Source organism: Callospermophilus lateralis, chromosome 4, assembly GCF_048772815.1.
Source record: "Callospermophilus lateralis isolate mCalLat2 chromosome 4, mCalLat2.hap1, whole genome shotgun sequence".
Lineage (NCBI taxonomy): Eukaryota > Metazoa > Chordata > Mammalia > Rodentia > Sciuridae > Callospermophilus > Callospermophilus lateralis.
The window spans coordinates 151,298,315-151,316,967 of record NC_135308.1 but is presented as its reverse complement, the minus strand read 5'-3'; the positions used below and the strand labels follow the sequence as shown (position 1 = coordinate 151,316,967).

At 39.0% G+C, this 18,653-nt stretch overlaps 1 protein-coding gene across 1 annotated transcript in view; it reads left to right on the top strand.

Moving 5' to 3' along the window:
- Positions 1–14,963: 14,963 nt before the first annotated feature.
- Positions 14,964–18,653, top strand: part of Aldh1l2 (aldehyde dehydrogenase 1 family member L2) — a 53,515-nt gene continuing 49,825 nt past the window's right edge. Inside the window, exon 1 of the mRNA XM_077109274.1 lies at positions 14,964–15,011. Coding sequence (XP_076965389.1) covers positions 14,964–15,011 — 48 coding nt within the window. The remainder of the gene's footprint in view (positions 15,012–18,653) is intronic.

Sequence of the window (18,653 nt, the reverse complement as noted above, 5' to 3'; positions counted from 1 at the left end):
GAAGGCCATTAGAGTAGGGACAGATTACTTTAACCCAAACTAAGACTGTTCTGATTGAAAGCTGGGTTTGTCTTTATGACCTTCATCCTGGAGTATAACTTTGCAGGACTGCTTGGCAGTCAAACCTCCACTCATCTTTTCAAACTGTTAGTTACTACTCTTGGCTATTCAATCTCTTAGATTCTCAGCTGCCACTTAGAAATCAGCAAATGTGAGCCATGTGCAATGTAATCCCAATGACTCAGGAGATTGAGGCAGGAGGATCACAAGTTCCAGGTCAGCCTCAGTAACTTAGTGAGATCCAGTCTCAAAAAGAAAAAAATTAAGGGCTGGGGTTGTGGCTCAGTGGTAGAGCATTTGCCTGGCATGTGTAAGGTACTGGATTCAGTTCCCAGCACCACATATAAAGAAAGAAAGAAAATAAAAGTCCATCAACAAGTAAAAAATATAAATAAAAACAAAAAGGCCTAGAAATGAGGCTCAGTGGTTAAGCACCCCTGGGTTCAATGCCCGGCACAAAAAAAGAAAAAAGAAATCAGCAAATACCTAAATCCCTTCAGGTGAAATGTGGTGTCAAATCACAGGTTCACCTCTCTAGACTTTGTCTCCTGAATTTTGGGTCAAGTCCTCTCTATCCTGGGTCTTCCATGCCCTCAAAATTATTTTTAGCAAGAAAAGCAAAATGGATAAATGGGATATGGGTGGGGGTGGGTGGGAAGAGATTTCAGAAACTCTAAGTAAGCCCAAATTTAGCAGCAAATTCAAAGTAATAGGGGTTATAGATGTGGCTCAGTGACAAGAGTGTTTGTTCTAGTATTCACAAGGCCCTGGGTTCAATTCCCAGAACTGCCCCCCAGAAATCGTAAAAGTAAGAATTAGAGTTATATTCAAAGAGTTAAGGGATTATATTCAAGGAATTAAAGGTTTTAGTAAATAGATAAGGGCTATCAAAATAATCAAATGCAAACTACAGAGCTGGAAAGAACAATAATTGGAAATAAAAATAACTTCCTAGAGAGTCAACATAAGGCGGGAAAAGGTAGATCAATAAAAACCATATAATCCAAATAACTTAGAGAAAAAAAACATGCATTAGTACATTACAGCAAAATGACTGAATACCAAGATAATGAGAAAATCTTGAAAGCACCAAGACATAAACGACATCCCAGGTAAGCAAAAGTGTGATTAATAGTTACTTCTCATTTAAAAAATAGAGGCTAGAAGATATTTATAATGACATATTCCAAGTGTTTGAAAAGAGAATGAAAACAGTCAACTAAAAATTTATATCCAGCAAAGACTGTTCCTCAAAAATGAAAGTGAAATAAAGATATTTTCAGAAAATGATAAACCAAAAAATTTTATTTCCAGCAGCTTTGCACTACAAGAAATGCCAAAAGGTGTTCATTAGGCTAAAGATAGATGACATGAGATGGTAACCTTGAACTTCAGAAAGGAGGGAAGAAGATGGAAAATACAAAATAGTTATGTAAATCCAAAAATTCTTTACTAATTATATGTTCTTTAAAAGTATACATTTTTATTAAAAGCAAAAGCAAAAATTATTGAGTTTACAATGTATATAAGAATATGATACTTTCTAAAATATACATTTTTATTAAAAGCAAAAGCAAAAATAAGAGTTTATAATGTATATAGGAATATGATACTTTCTATAATAATACAAAGAATGAAGCTTTGGAAGAAACATACATTTTTAAGTTTTTTATATTTCATCTAAGTCAGTCACTATTAACAATAAGTAAATATTACTAAGTTAAAGATGCAACCCAGGTCAACCAATAAAAAAGCAAAAGAAGTGTCACTAAAATGGTCAATGGAAGAATTTAAATGGAATGCTAAACAAAAGAACATAGGAAAAAAGAAGAACAAAAATAAATGAGACAAAATCCAAATAACAAAATGGCACACCTAAATTCTACTATGTAAAAATTATGTAAATATACTAAATATGCCAATTAAAAAGGAAAGTTTGGATTTTTTCTTCCAGCCATGATGAAGTAACCAGGAATGAACTTAATCTTCTGTCATAAACAACTAGAAAGTTGGAAAATACATAGCACCTGTGAAAAATATATGAAACTAGACATGCTATTTCAGAAATTTGGAAACAGACAGTACTTCTGTTCTCTAATAAATGTAACAAATGAGGTAACCTCTATAATATCCCCATATTTCTGCCTGGAAGCAATTTGGGGACCATGAACATCAAAGGAATCCAAAGAGTGTAAAACCTTGCTGAGTTAAGGTCAAAGGCCTAGTGAGCTGGAATTGCTGGGAAATTCACAGAAACCAGGCTCAGAAATCTGCTTAGAGGAGCTGGGGATGTGGCTCAAGCGGTAATGCGCTAACCTGGCATGCATAGGGCGCTGGGTTCGATCCTCAGCACCACATTAAAAAAAAATAAAAATTAAAAACAGATGTTGTATCCACCGATATTAAAAAATTCTCTCTCTCTCTCTCTCTCTCTCTCTATCTATCTATCTATCTATCTATCTATAAAAAAAAGAAATATGCTTAGACCACAGTCTCTGTGAACTACCAGGTTACCAGGGTACAGAAGGAGATTCCACAGAGACAGGAAAAATAACCACAGAGACTTAGAAACTGTATAATTCCCATGACTTGAGAAGAATGAGGAAAGTTCTCCATGACCATCAGTGCATCCTTTGGCCCCTCCCCATGGGGTCACCCTTAGTAGTAGGACAGACCTGTCAGTGGAATGAAAACTACTCTAGATTTGTCCTAGTAAAGCTCTAAAAATGGGGCTCTGGAGACGAGACTGACCTGTAAGTAGCTTAATTGCCTGCCCAAAAAAAAAAAAACACCAAGAATCTTTATAAGAAGAAAACCAAATCCAGGCACACAGCAGTATCAGACTCAAATATCTAACATTCAGTTAAAAATTATGAGACATACTAAGAAGCGGTGACCAATAACTAGGAAGAAAATCAGGTAATAGAGATAGAAATTATAAGGATGATGGAATTTACAAGCAAGGATGTTAAAGTTCAATTACAGGGCTGGGGCTGTAGCTCAGTGGCAGACTGCTCGCCTACCTTGCCTGAGACACAGTGTTCGATCCTCAGCACCACATCAAAATAAAATAAAGGCATTCTATTTACAACTGCAAAAAAAAATTTTAAGTGCAATTACAATCATGTTTCAATTTTTTAAAACATAAACATGGTAAGGAAAGAAATGTAAGATATAAAAAGAGTCTAACAGAATTTTTAGAAATGAAAATGAAAGTTTTACTGAGTGAGATTTGCAGCAGATTGGACCCAAAAGAAAATCCCAGTAAATTTGTGGTAGAGGGAGGGGCATCAAAAAATCAGTGATCTTTAGAACAGTATCAAGTGCTACTGCACATCTGATTGGGCACTCAGAAGAGGGAGGACAGGAAAATATCCGAAGAAACAGTGACTAAAACTTTTGCAAATATGAAGCTAACAAAATCACATGCTAAGAATGGCAGTGAGCCCCAAATCAGATACACACACACACAAAATCATATATCATGATACATTGACCAAAAACCAGTTATGAAAGAAAAACAATAAAGGAAGCAAGAAAAAAAAAAAACAATAAAGGAAGCAAGAAAAAAAAAAAGATACTTTGGGGTGCGTTGGCACATGCCTGTAATTCCAGTGACTGGGGAGGCTGAGGCAGAAGGATGCAAGTTTGAGGCCAGCCTAAACAACTAAGGGAGACTCTGTCTCAAAAAGTTAAAAGGACTGTGGGTGTGACTCCATGGTTAAAGTGTCCCTGGGTTGAATCCCTAGTGGGGGCAGGGATGGAATTATAGACTTTTCATCAGGAATTATTCAAGCTAGATGACAGTAGACCAAAAATCTTAAAGTGCTCAAAGACACATGGCACATGCCCATAATTCCAGCTACTGGGGGTAGAATTAGGGGTGGGGCTGAGGCAGGAGGATGGCAAGTTCATGGCCAGTTTGTATCTTAGTGAGACCCTGTCTCAAAATAAAAAATAAAAAGGGCTGTGCAAATGAAAAGTAGCTTAGTGGTAGAGCATTTGCCTAGCAAGTGTGAGGTCCTGGTTTGAGCCCCCAGTGTGGGGAGACAAGGCAAAAGCCCTCATCATTCTGTATCCAGCTGAAATATACTTTAAAAGTGAAGATGAGCCAGGCACGGTGGCACATGCCTGTAATCCCAGCAGCTTGGGAGGCTGAGGCAGGAGGATCTCGAGTTCAGAGCCAGCTTCAGCAAAAGCGAGGCGCTAAGCAACTCAGTGAGACCCTGTGTCTAAATAAAACACAAAATAGGGCTGGGGATGTGGCTTAGTGACTGAGTACCCCTGAGTTCAATCCCCGGTACCCACCACCAAAAAAAAAAAAGACGAGCCCAGCACAGTGGCCCACACCTGTAATCCCTGGCTCCTGAGACTGAGACAGGAGGATGTCAAATTCAAAGCCAGTCTCAGCATCTTAGTGAGGACCTAAGCAGTTTAGCAAGATCTTGTCTCAAAAGGGCTGTGGGTGCTGGGGATGTGGCTCAAGTGGTAGCGTGTTTGCCTGGCATGCGTGCGGCGCTGGGTTCGATCCTCAGTACCACATACAAATAAAATAAAGATGTTGTGTCTGCCAAAAACTAAACAATAAATATTTTTTAAAAATTTCTCTCTCTCTCTCTCTCTCTCTCTCTCTCTTAAAAAAATTTAAAAATAAGTAATTGTTAAAAAAAGGGCTGGGGGGCTGGGATTGTGGCTCAGTAGCAGAGCACTTGCCTAGCAGGTGTAAGGCACTAGGTTTGAGCCTAAGCACCACTATAAGTGAATAAAAAATAAAGGTACATCAAAAACTAAAAAATATTTTTTAAAAGGGGAGGTGGGGCTGGGGATGTGGCTCAATAGTTAAGCGTCCTGGGTTCAATCCCCAATACCAAAAAATATACATATATAGGTATGGGCTAGGGATATGGCTCAGTGGTTAATATTTAAAACCAAACCACACTAATATTTGCATTGAAATCAAAATTTTCTAAACATTTTAACTAGAAGGCAAAGACAGACTGGGTTTAAAAAGAAGAAGGATATGAAATAAACCCAGCAATGTTTTAAATATAAAGATGCAAATGTTTTAAAAACAAAAATACAGCAAGTCATGTGCAATGTAGTAGTACTGAGGGCTGGGGATGCGGCTCAAGTGTAGCGCACTCACCTGGCATGTGTGCTGCCCAGGTTCCATCCTCAGCACCGCATACAAACAAAGATGTTGTGTTCGCTGAAAACTAAAAATAAATATTAAAAATTTTTTAAAAAAAGAAAAGAAAGTAGTACTGACTGCTGGGAGCCATCAGCCAAGTAGGTATGACAAATTCCTTGCCAGCTTACTCCCATGCTGTCTAGTGGAAGGACTTCTGAAAGGTGACCTTGCTCAAGGACCAGGGCAGGATCCGTGTTTAGGGTGTTCCCCCTTTAGAATAGGGCAGTTTAGCATAATAGGAGAGTAGGGTGTTTCCCCTTTAGAATAGGGCGGTTTAGTAATAGGAGATTAGGGTGTTCCTCTTTTGGAATAGGGCGTATCCTGCTGCTGAGTTCCTCTTGAGTGCTTAGGGTCAGACAGTATTTTTTGAGAGACAGAAGCCCATGCGGTGTGGATTTAGGCAGGAGTGGATTTGGGCGGAGTGGATTTGAGCAGAGAACGTGGATTCCCCCAGAACGTGTTTGTAGACGGCCGGTGTGAGTTCGGGAATAAAGAATTGCTGTTTGAATCTACAAGCTGTGTGGAGACTCGTGATTTGTGCCCAGCCAGAGACTGCGGCAACTGACTACACTAATATCATACAAAGCAGAGTACAAAGCAAAGAATATTACCTCAGTAAAGAGAGACTTGTTGCAAAGACAAAGGGATTAATTCATGAAAAAGATATGATAATCCTAAATATATATATTTCCCAATAATATAACTTTAAAATATATAAAATATGATGAAATAGAATAAAATAGATATATTTACAATTATATTTGGAGATTTCAACACTCCTCTCTCACTGCTTTTACAGATTATAGAAGAATATCAAAGAAATAAAGATTACTCTCAATCATCGTAATTGATATTTGTAAAATACTCTCCTCAACAACAGCAAAATAAACATCTCTTTGATGTACAAGGACTATTCAGCAAGATGGGTCATTTGGTAAGCAAATTTCTGGAAATTTCAATAGATAAAAAGTTACATTCTCTAGCCAATTGTATTATATTATTATATAGAATTATGTTAGAAATCAGTAAGAGAAGCATCCTCAAATTCATGGAAAACCTGTAAATATCTACACAAATCTCACGGGCATCATACTGAATTTTAAAAAGGCAAATCTCAAAAACTTATATACTGTATAATTTTATTTATTTGACATTCTCAAAAAGATAAAACTAACAGTGATAGAGAACAAGTCTCAAAAACTTATATACTATATGATTTCTTTGATTTGATATTCCCCCCAAAATAAAACTATAGCTGTAGAGAGATGAATGGTTTTCAGGATTAAGCATGGCTAGCAGATACAGCTATAAAGAAATAGGGCAAGGAACTTGTTCAGAGGGAAGGAAATGGACCTGTTCTGTATCCCGATCATGGTGTTCCTTATACAAATTTCTGCATATGATTTGACTATATGTCAATTTTAAAACATCTAGCTATAGTTTGGCACAATTGGGAGGTAGGTGGGGCCTGGTGGTGAGTCTTGAGGTCACTGGAGTGTCCTTGAAGGGGATTATGGAACCCCATCCCCTTCCTTTTCCAGTCTCTTTTCGTCTCAGCCATGGAGTGAGAGGCTTTGCTCTACCATGTGCTCCTGCCATAAGGTACTGCCCTGCCCAGGCCCAAAAGCAACAGACCATCCAACTATGGACCAAAACCTCCCAAACTGTAAGACAAAGTAAACCTTGTCTCTTTTGAGTGTTTATTATGGTGACAGAAAACTAACTCAGCCTTCGTGTGCATCTGGCTTCAGGATTCAAATGACACTCACTGTTTGGATTTTCACTGTCTCTTTTCTATATCTTCCACATTTTTGGCTACATTCTTTAGGCTCCATATGGTAGTCCTTTGGCAGCTTCAGGCTCACATCATCACAATACTAAATCTAGCCTAACGGAGAAAAAGAGCACACTTAACTGATAAGTCCCAAAATTAAGTCTTGCCAGTATTGATTAGCCTTTCAGGGAACTTGTGCACACTTTGCAACCAATCAATGTAATTGAAAAGATGGAAGGAATGTGCCAATTGGCTTAGTGTGGGTCAAGTGCTCCACCTTGCATGGAGTGGTGAAAGGGAGAGGTAACTTCATAGGAACCACCTGGCCTGAGAGTGAAGGAGAAGCAGATCCTTAGATGAAAACCAGGAAACTGTTGTCACAAGAAGTGGGTTGAGATGGCAAGTGGTAAAAGCAATACATGGTAATCACATTACCCAGTCATTTGGTAATCTGCAGTCAAGCAGATCAGTTCCTGTTTGCCAGATATTGAAATAAAAATTTACTTATTAAAATAGGATGATTTTTTTAAAAAAAAAATCATTATCTTAAAATTCCTTTTAGGGACTGAGGATGTGATTTGGTAGTTGAGCACTTGCCTAGCATGTATAAGGCCCTTAAATTGATCTCTAGCACCCCAGGACTCCCTATGATGAAGATCTGTCAGTAGGCATACTTGAGATTGCCACCTTCTCCTGTGTGTGTGTATGTGTGCATGCGTGTGCACATAGCAGTTCTAGGGGTAGAGCCCAGGAACTCACATGCTAGGCAGGCACTCTACCACATAGTTACATCTCCATCTTGCAGTCTTCTCTAATTTGGTCACAGAATAACTGGTATACCAATGGAAACAAGGTCCAAAAGGAATACCTGGTCCAAAAGCCTCTCCTCATTCACGTGTTCCTGTGCAAATAACAACAAAGAGCAAAAACCGGAAAAAGTTTATTTTAGGATCCTGATAGTCAATTGTTATGATGCATCATTATGAATTTATCCCAAGAAAACTATTAAAATTCATATGCTTGAGGCTGGGGTTGTGGCTCAGTGGTAGAGCACTTGCCTCACATGTGTAAGGCACTGGGTTCGATTCTCGATTCTCAGAACCACATATAAATAAATGAATAAAATATCTATAAACAATTGAAAAATATTTTTAAAATTTTTAGACATTGATGAGCCTTTATTTTGTTCATTTATCATATGCAGTGCTGAGAATCAAACCCAGTGCCTCACACATGCTAGGCAAGCGCTCTACCACTGACTTACAGCTCCAGCTCCTGTCCTAAAAAATATTTTTTTAAAAATTCATATGCTTAATGAGATCAATCACAAGAAAAACTGAAATGACTATTAACCTCAAAGTATGTCTTTGTTTTGTGTTGCTCTAACAGAATACTTGACTCTGAGTAATATATAAAGAAAAGAGGTTTATTTTAGCTCACAATTCTGGTGGCTAGAAAGTCCAGAAAGCATGGCACCAGCATCTAGTAAGGGCCCTCTCTAACTGTGTCACAACATGGTAGAGAAACAGAAAGGAAACCAACCACATAATATCCTGTTCTCTGCAGAACTAATCCATTCGCAAGAGACCCAATCCACTCCTGAGAGGTGGCACCCCCGTGATGTAATCATTTCCCACTAGGCCCCTCCTCTTAAAGATTCTACCCGCTTTAGGGGGAGACTAAGCTTCCAGCACATGAACTTTTGGGGGTCAAGCTTCCATATCCAAACCATGGCAAAATAACACTTACAGAAGACCTAATTATTTATCAGTGACAAATTCCATACAGTCTATATGTTAGATAATCTAATTTAAAGCATAATTTTCTTATCTCATTAAAATTATTTACTAATATTCAGTTCTCCCTGTTTTATAGGTTTTCCTGGGCTGGCATTCTCAAGTGTTTGTTTTTATCCTAAAATTATTTTTGTTTGAACAATAATTAGCATTGATAATATAGTTTCAAGGGTGGTTAATAAAAATTAGATATACAAATATAGCATCAATCCTATATACTATAAAATGGAGTACTCAGAAGAGCCAATTTTAAAAATAGAGAGACAGCAATGTTTCCAAATAGTCAAAAAGTCCATACATTGATTTGAGTCAAATAACCAAAAAAGGTGAGGGCGGGAGTTGTGTCTCAGTGATAGAGCACTTGCCTGGCATATGTAAGGCACTGGGTCCCATCCTCAGCACTGCATATAAATAAATAAATAAAAGATCCATTTACAACTAAGAAATATATTTTAAAAGGGGGTCATGGAAACCCACAGAATGTTGTTCTAAAAACTCCAAAAGTTACTGTAGAAGTAAATATTTTCCACATTTAAAAAAAGCATATAAATTGTAGGCCTTGAAATTTTTTTTTTTTTTTTTTTTTTTTTTTTTTGGTACTGAGGATTGAAACCAGGGGTGCTTAACACTAAGCCATATCCCCAGCGTTTTTATTAGAGACAGGATCTTGCTGAATTGCTAAGTGCCTCATTAAGTTGCTGAGGCCGGCTTTGAACTCTCCATCCTCCTGCCTCAGCCTCCCGAGCAGCTGGGATTACAGGCTAAATTGTATGCTTTGCAATTTCATAAAATTCTGAATATTATGTCGAGGACAAAATAGATCCTTGAACAACTTATCAGATTTGCGCAAAGCCCTGAATGGTACTGATACTAGTTGCAAAACAATTGTCTATGCAAAACTGAATAAAAATTCCTAGTTGATATTTTAAAACTTTTTTTTTTCTTTTTCTACTGGGGATTGAACCCAGGTTACTCTACCTCCGAGCTACATTCCCACCCTTTTTATTTTTTATTTTAAGATAGGGCCTGGCTAAATTGCCCAGGGTTGCCTTGTACTTGCTATCCTTCTGCCTTAGCCTCTGAGATTATAGGCATGCACCTCTGCATCTGGCCCTAGTTGGTATTTCGTAAACCTCAAGCTAAAAAAACTACTCTTACTATACAAAGCTCTTTCTTGTATAATTTTATGTGGGAATTCTTGTGTTTCACCATGACATGTCATCTACAGGTGTGAAATTAATGCAGACTTTTGCAAAAGACTGTACAAACAATTTTATTTACAAAAATGGCACCAAAGTGAATTGAACAGTCTATGCGCATGCACACATCATTTACGTCTTCAGCACAAATAACAAAAGCTATTCTAACACTAGGTACAAAGAGCAGTTCTTAAGAAAGTACTAGAGTCACACAAAGTTATGCTACACTGAGCAAGTAGCTTAAGAATACATAGCCAGTGAAATTCCACGTTATGTACAACCACAAGAATGGGATCCTAAGTAGAATAAGTTATACTCCATGCATGTAAAATATATCAAAATACACTCTACTGTCATGAATATCTAAAATGAACAAATTAAAAAATTGAAACATGTCTAAAGCTAATCAAGTTCAACTATAGAGATAAAGATCTTTCAGAGCCCCACTAATTTTTCTGTTTGAAATATCTAATCTACCAGTCTGTGACCTTAAACTTGTTTTCTAAAAATCCAAAAAGGAAAAGACAGAAGAAAGTAACACAACAGAGGTTATATAAAATAAAAAATATTAAATGCTTATAATTAAGAGAAGAAAGCCAAAATATTAAAATCATAACTTGTTTATTACTTTCTAGAATTAGGACTACACTGGAAGATAGGAAATACATACATTTATTTATTTTCAGTAAATTCCTTTCTATTGTTCTAATTCATCTTTTCCATCAGTGCATTATTTAACTAATAAAAAATTAGACACATTAGAGTTTGAAGAATAGCGCATCTGTTGGCTGCCTTCGAAGCAGTCAGTCTCAGTGACAGTGTATGGAGATAAACAAACGGCAGAGACAATAATAAAATCCAAGAAGAAGAAATAATAAAAAGCAGAAGGTTCACAGTTGACTGCCTTGACTCAGCTGGTCAGTTTGCTGGCTACAGGGATGGTCTCCATCCCTGTAGGGAATGTGGGAATGTGGTCACTTGTCACCTCGGCCTCTTCCAAGGCAGCAGTGGGAATCACTTGATCTTCACTTTCTCACTTGGTTTGTTATAATGCCCAGAATGTGTCAAATGCCCTTTAACAAGTATTTTCTCAAGAAATCTGAACACCCAAAGTTCAGGCCAGATAGGAATCTCTTGTTTTCCATTTTGCTTCTGTAAGTTTCTCTAAACTATTTTTTCTCTAATTTTTTTTTTCCTTCTCAGCAACAATGTCTTGGAAATGTGGACAGACACAGGCTCCCTCCTACGCCCTAAATGCTGGGAAAAGCAAAAACCTTGCTATCTTTTCCAGAACTTCCTCTGTTCTTATTTAAAAGTTTTCTTCATTGCCAGGCGCAATGCTGCTTGCCTATAATCCCAGAGACTGGGGAGGCTGAGGCAGGAGGATCAAAAGCTGGAGGCAAGTCTTAGTAATTTAGTGAGATTCTGACTCAAAAATTTAAAAAGGATGAGGATGTAGCTAAGTGATAAAGCTCCCCTGGGTTCAATCCCCAGTACTGGTTGTGGTGGGGGCGGCGGGGGTGGGGGTGGGGGTAGGTTCTTCATCAATGCCAAAAAAGTGAGAATTACACCAGTTATTTTTGTGGTATGGATTTCTAGTTTAATTCCACTGCAGTCAGAGGCCATACCCTGCAATTTTAATTGTTTATAGCCTTGCATTTGGTGAATCTTAAAAATATGTTTTATATATTTAAAAAGAATGTGGGGCAGGTTGTGTCTTAGTGGTAAAGCATTTTCCTAGCATGCATGAGACCCTAGGTTCAATTCCCAGACTGGAATAAAATTTTAAATAAAAATAAATTTTGAAATATATAAATTTATGTGGTATTTGGATGCTTCTATGTTTGCTAATTAAGTCAAATACATTAATTATTTAAATATTCTGAATCATTGCTGATTTTTTCTGCTTCTATACTTTAATGAAAATGTATGTTAAAATCTTTATGATTTCAATTTTTTATATCCTTTTTAGAGTCATAAAGTTTTAATTTATAAAATTTGAAGTTATTTTAATAACTATATAAAAATTTAATCTTTAGCTGTTTTATTTGTAAGCAATCTAACAATCTTTGTCTTTTAATTAAACCTTCATTCCATTTTTATGTAATGAAATTACTGGTATATTTAAACTTAAATGTACATCTTGCTGTTTCACTCTTTTTTCTCACCTGTTCTGTGTTCCTTTTTCTCCTTTTGTTTCTTTTGGACTGTTTTTAAATCATTCTATTATCTTGATAGCCACGCATTATGTTAAGTTGGTGGTTATGCCTTCTATTAATATTCTTCTCATAGTTGTATTAGAAATTATTATGTAATATACATCCTTAACTTACCATAAATTAACATTTAACTTGTTTGCAAGGCAATATTGCAACTTTAAAATGCTTTAGCTCCATTTTCTTTCTCTGAGAAAATCATATGCCATTGTTTTCAGGTATTTTGAGTCTATATGTTTTTGAACTACATAGAACATCATCATTATTGGGGTATACAATTAATATTGATGTACATTTGCCCCCATACTTATGCTTTCCATTGCTCTCAATTCATTCCTTCATTTCTGAGCTTTTATGTGGGATTGTTTTCTTTCTGCCTAATGGACATTCCCTTTCTCCAAAATTATCCAACAATTTTCTATAGTTGTTTTTGTACTTATTTGATATTTCATATATACACAAATATAATCCACAATATTTTATTGTTCCTTCCTCCTCCTCCTCCTTCTTTTTTTTTTTTTTTTTTTGTCTTCCTACATTTCTAGGCTTCCATGTGGATAATTTTTCTCCTGCTAGGAGGATGCTCTATAATAGTCCCATTATCCTGTGCCCGATGATGGCAAATTCTCTTAAGCTTTTGTTTTCTAAAATCTTATTTCATCTTCATTTTTGAAGTAGTGTTTTGTTTGCCAAACTCTCTAATAGCTGACTTCCAGTTATCAAGGGAACTACACTTTGGATTCTTCCAAAAAAAAAAAAAGACATATGAGTATTTGCCGGGTTTCTGTTCTCGAGACTAAAAGGCTCAGGGTTTACTCCAGTTGAACTGGGCTGACTGGGCTACACAAAATAACCACACAAGAGACACAAATGCTTTTTTCTTTGGGGTCGCTGTGACAGCTCCTCTGACCTTAAGGGTCCACAGGAAGAGAGAGCATGGGCACTGGCTTACCCCTTTTATTGAGGAGAAGCTGTTCAAATGAGGCAAGGGGTCAGGTTTCAGGGGGCTGAGTCTATATTCATGATGTCCACTGTCAGCAGGTTGACTGACACCTGGGTAGGCCATACCCAAGGTCACAGTAAGAGAAGGGGACACACACAAGGCACTTCCATGGAAGATACTATCCTAAACAGGGCAAGGGGTTATATTACAAAGGAACAGGTGAGCATAGCTTCACCCATGGAGCTCTAGCAAGACATACCCATGCACGAGACACCCCTTGAACCCAAGAAGGGTGGGGAGCACCCAGCAGGGGAATGTGATCAGTCACTGCAAGGTTGGTCTCCCACAAGTATTACATCATATTAATGTAAACATAAACTCTACATTTCCTGAAGTTGAGAAAGGCAGTATATACTGTGGTGCATCACTCAGAGAAAGACCACACTCCTTAAGATACACAGATCTGAACAAATACAATGAACAAATAAAATGAACATCAATATTTGGAAGCTTGAAAGAAACAAGAAGTCACAAAACATAGAAAAGTGGGTTGAAATGGCAAAGGTTAGTACCCAAAGCTAAACCCTGAATGTTTTCTACAATTCTCCAAGTTTTTAAAGTGGTTCTTTCTCCTTACTTCTTAATCACCTTTATTCATTCATTAGCTTTTTCTCTTTTACAAAGTTCTTTTTAAAGCTCTGCTTAGTGCCAGATATTGTAAATCCAGATAAATCTGACATGGACCCAGTCTAAAAAGAGCTTGCAGCAGAGAAGATAACAGGTGGCACAAATATCAATAACAGGTTGAGAGGTTCATAAGATGGCATAGTCAAAAATTCTTCCCAACTTAGAGGAGTGAAAGATTGCTTAGGGGAATAAGGAGGTTAAGAGAGGAAGGAATTGTGGGTGGGGTGGGAGGTGGAGTGCAATCTTTGAGCTGTACCTTTAGAAAGGAAGGAATTTGGTTGTGCCAAGATGATGACAAATGCCAAACTTTTCTGGGATGCCTTGTCCAGGAAGGAATGTCAAGTCCGCTGTCAGGCTTCGAGTTACGCGTGCAAAAGAGCAGTGAAAAATCAGTAAATGCCAAACTGTAAGTTCCGGTTGAGATAAGTACTTGGCTAAAGCCTGTCTCAGCACTGCTTCCAGAGAGGTGGGGGAGAAGGGCATGTGTCTGCTTTCCACTGGGTACCAGCTCTGCACCAGGCCCAATGGACAGAATCTCACTGATCCTTTCATCATCCTACGAGATCGATATCAGGATCCCTATATATAGCAAAAGTGCACCTACCCCTTATATTTCATAGCTCGACGCATACAGGTCTTTTCAGGACGGTCATGGGTATGAATAGGGGGTGTCAGTTTGATCATCATCATTGAGGCAGATCTCTATATACATCACAGGTCTTAGTAACTGGTAGAGGACTCCGCATCCATCAGTATTCTTCACTCCACGTTCCTGCCGTGGCTGGAACCAAGGGAAGGAGCACGTAGCTGCCTTGCGTGGCTCCAAAGCCCAGGCCTTAAGGCCCAGGAGACCGTCAGTGAGCTCCGCGGGGTTGCACTGGATCTGCCCTCAGAGCCTCGAGGGGGCGGGGTCCTGCCATCTGAGGGTGGGGCCTGTCAGCCAAGGGGGGCGGGGCCGTGAGTCGGGGCCGCGAGTCTAGTCCCCGACCCGCGGAGGCCCACGCAGCGAGCAGGGCGGTCTAGGCACCCAGGCTGCAGGCAGCGCCCATGGGGAACCCCTCGCCTGCCTCCCGCGCCGCTGCGCGCTCCTTTCCAGCATGCTGCGGCGGGGCAGCCAGACACTCCGGCGCTTCTCCACTGGCCGGGTGAGTCCCGCCCCGGCAAGCGGCCCACCCTCACCTCGTCCAGCTTTGCAGACCCCAGGGTGGAAGGGCCCGGGCGGTGGGGCTGCGGGTGGGCGGCGATGCTTAGACTTTGCTAAAAGGAAAGGCAGCGTTTTGCTACTGGGAGACTTCGGAGAAAGGTCCGGGAAGGGTCCTGGATGAGAATTGTCAAACGAGCTATTGTCTTCGATGGGGAAGCAGCTGCAGATAGTTTTTGAACACGTCAGATCTGGCTGAGATAACAAGGTGGGGACAGTCGCTTGGTTAGGGAGAAAGAAAGATGGATGGAGCAGTACACAAGTGAGATGGTAGTATCAAGTCAGTTGGATCTGTTTTAGCCTCCTGAGTGGTGGAAGCGCTCTGGACTGGCATGCGGGGGCCCTTTCGGATAATACCACTTAGAAGCGATGGCTGCATGCTCAGTACTGCAGACCCGGGCTGCAGGCGACAAGATTTCAAGGATTTCCAGGCGCTGCAGAGGCAGCCACGCTGGAACATATTAAATTGTAGCTCAAGAAATGAGCCCTGGCCCAGCCCTGAGGCTTGAAATTGCATCAGCTTGGACACGTTGCATGTGGCACTGCCCTCAGCACTTCGGGGGGCCTCAAGAGAGATACCTTTCCGAGTTTAGACAGACTCCAGGCTGTTCAGGGAAGAAAAAGAACTCCATCCCGGGCATATTCTCTCTTTTACAAGAAATCCATGCGCGCTGTGTTATGAAAGATGCGGGGTTTTCATTGTTCTCTCTGCCAAAGCCATATGTACATATGTATATATCATGATGTAAAAAAGTTGGAGGGAGAGAGTGATGAGTAGCACTAAGAAAAGTCCCAAATTCGCATAAATGGTAAAATTTCTGTCCTCCTCCCATAAGCCCCAATAGTGGTAATTCATTTTACTCCTTATGATCAGTTCTAGTTACTTTGGGGAATATTCGCGTGTTATAAAATGCAAAGGAAAAGACCTGCTCTAGGACTTTAGCAGGGCTTTTGCATACTCTACTAAGCAATGCTTTGGACAACTCCTTAGCTGCTTCCTCCACGTGGCACCTGGGATTTAGGCTGGATGGCAGAGAGCAAGGGGCTTGTGCCAACACAGTTTCATTGGCCTTTTCTGTCAACACTTTTCCACGAACTGTCTTTTTTTGGAAAGCAGGAGGGAGTCTTGAAGAATGAAAATGTTTCCACAGTGGAGTCTGTATAAGATCTCAGTTAAACAGGGTGAACATCTCAGGTGGCAAATGATACAAGCAAGAAGCTGGATGCAAGAAGCACTGGCTTCCCAGGGTTTGACTCCTCAGGAGTACTCCAGAAAAAGTAGTGACAGATATGGCGGGGAAGAAGATAGGTTTCTCAATGGCCAAAAAGAGGAAATCTAATAAGAAAAACAATTGAGGGCTGGGGATGTGGCTCAAGCGGTAGCCCGTTTGCCTGGCATGCTGCGGTGCTCAATCGCCACGCGCATGCCAGGCAAACGCGCACCGCATACAAATAAAATAAAGATGTTGTGTCCGCCGAAAACTAAACAATAAATATTTAAAAAAAAATTGGAGTTATTTTACTCTGTTGACAATGATTTGGGTGTGTTCTATAAGAACTAAAGTCACACATATACCTGGCTATGAATGTAAGAGCGTACAGACACTTTAGAAAACGGTTCCACTGTTTCTTACATAGCAATCACACTCCTATGGGTTTACCCAAGAGAAAAGAAACTTTACATTCACCCAAAACCTATTACAAATGTTTATAGGGGCTTTATTCATAATCGCCCCAAACTAGAAAGAACTTAAGTGTCTTCAACTAGTGACAAGATAAACTTGGTATATACCTGCATAAAATGGGATTTCACTCAGTGGGTTAAGGGGGGAATGCATTACTGTTATAATGTGAATAAACTCAAATATGTATATGAAGTCTAAGAAACCACATTCAAATGATTTCATTTATCTGACATTTTGGAAAGGGTGAAACTATAGGGACAGAAAAAGGATTAGTGGTAATCAGGAGCTGAGAACAGGAGGGAGTGACTATCAGTGGGCATGAGGAACTCCTGGGAGGGGCTGGAACTCTTCTAGATCTTAACGTTTCAGTAACCATGTCTTCAACTTGTTTTCGCATTGCCTGACCTGCTTTGATGTCTAGTCTGTTCTTAGAACGTCGAAATCCAACTTCAAACCATATTTAATTGTCTGCTATGAGCAGTTTGTCTAAATCCTGAGGCTATGATATTAATAGAACTGGTATTGCACTTTAATATTTCCAGGCAGTCTTCTAAATGTTTTACATAGATACTCCTTTAATCACATCTCACTGAAGTATTGATGATCATTACACCCATTTTGTATATCAGGAAACTGAGACCCAGAAGCTAACTAACTTTTTGAGTCTCACAGCCCAAAAAGGATAAAATAATAAACAGGAAATAATCCCTGCTCTCAAAGAATTCATAAGTGTTTTTTCAGCATTGGATAATATTATGTAATACACAAAATAAGCCAGTACACCAACTAGGAAAGGTAAATGGACAATAAAATAATAAAAGACACCCAACCAAACTAGTAATCATGGAAATACAAGCAAGATATCATTTTTCACTCATCAACTTGGCAAAAAGAGTGTGATAATTTTCTATGTTAACAAGTGAGAAAATAGTTCCTCAAAAACTCGAGAAGCAAATTTGATATTCTCCATTAATATTTAAGCTTAAAAATGATTCTGGTGTTTGAGAAAAATGCTACCATATGGGCTCAGGAAGGATGTACAGTATATTCTATGCTGTGACATTTGTAACAATGACATATTAAATGCTAAAGTGTCCCTGTAAAGAAACGAACAAATAAATTCAGACATAGCTACGCTATGGAATATTGTACAGCAATTTTAAAGAATGAGCATATGTACTGACGGAAAGCTCATTATTTCATTTATATTATTTAAAAAAAACTAAATAATACTTTGCATGTACATTTTCATGTATATAAAAGCTAGAGGTCTATAGAATGCTCACCAAAGTGTACAGTAGTAATTTTTTTCTCTGAGTTGGGAGTCATGGTCAAAGGGGACCCAGTCTGTGATCTTTTCCTCTTCTTTTTTAAAAAGGAGATTATGTGTATATGTTATATGTATACTTAAAATTAACTTTTAAAATTGCTATGTCATTAAAATATTATAGATAAATGTTATGCACTGCAGTCCTGCCTCTCTGGTGGGGACTGGAGTCTGTCTCTGGGCTCCAGCCCTTTGGACTTCTCCAGTTTCCTCAGTCTTTAAAATGTTCCCTGGTCACCAGCCTCATCCGGGAGTTCTCTCTAGTCCCCAGGTGCTCAGCAGCCCCCTTCTTGCCTCACCTGCTAATAAGCCCTTGTATTAATGTCCCTCTATCAGAAAATCTTTTATCCTCCTCTGATAAAAAAGATATTGGGGGCTCAGGCGTAGCTCAGCGGAACAGTGCTTGCCTAACACGCACAGAGCCCAGATGTCATCCCCAGCACTGCAAAAAAAGGAGGAAAAAAGTTGGCCAGCTATCAAGGAAGTTGTCACCAATACCTCCTTTCCCTAATGATGCAATAGGAAAATAAAGTTGTATAAGTTTGTCATTTATGGTGGCATCCTGAGCCTGGGT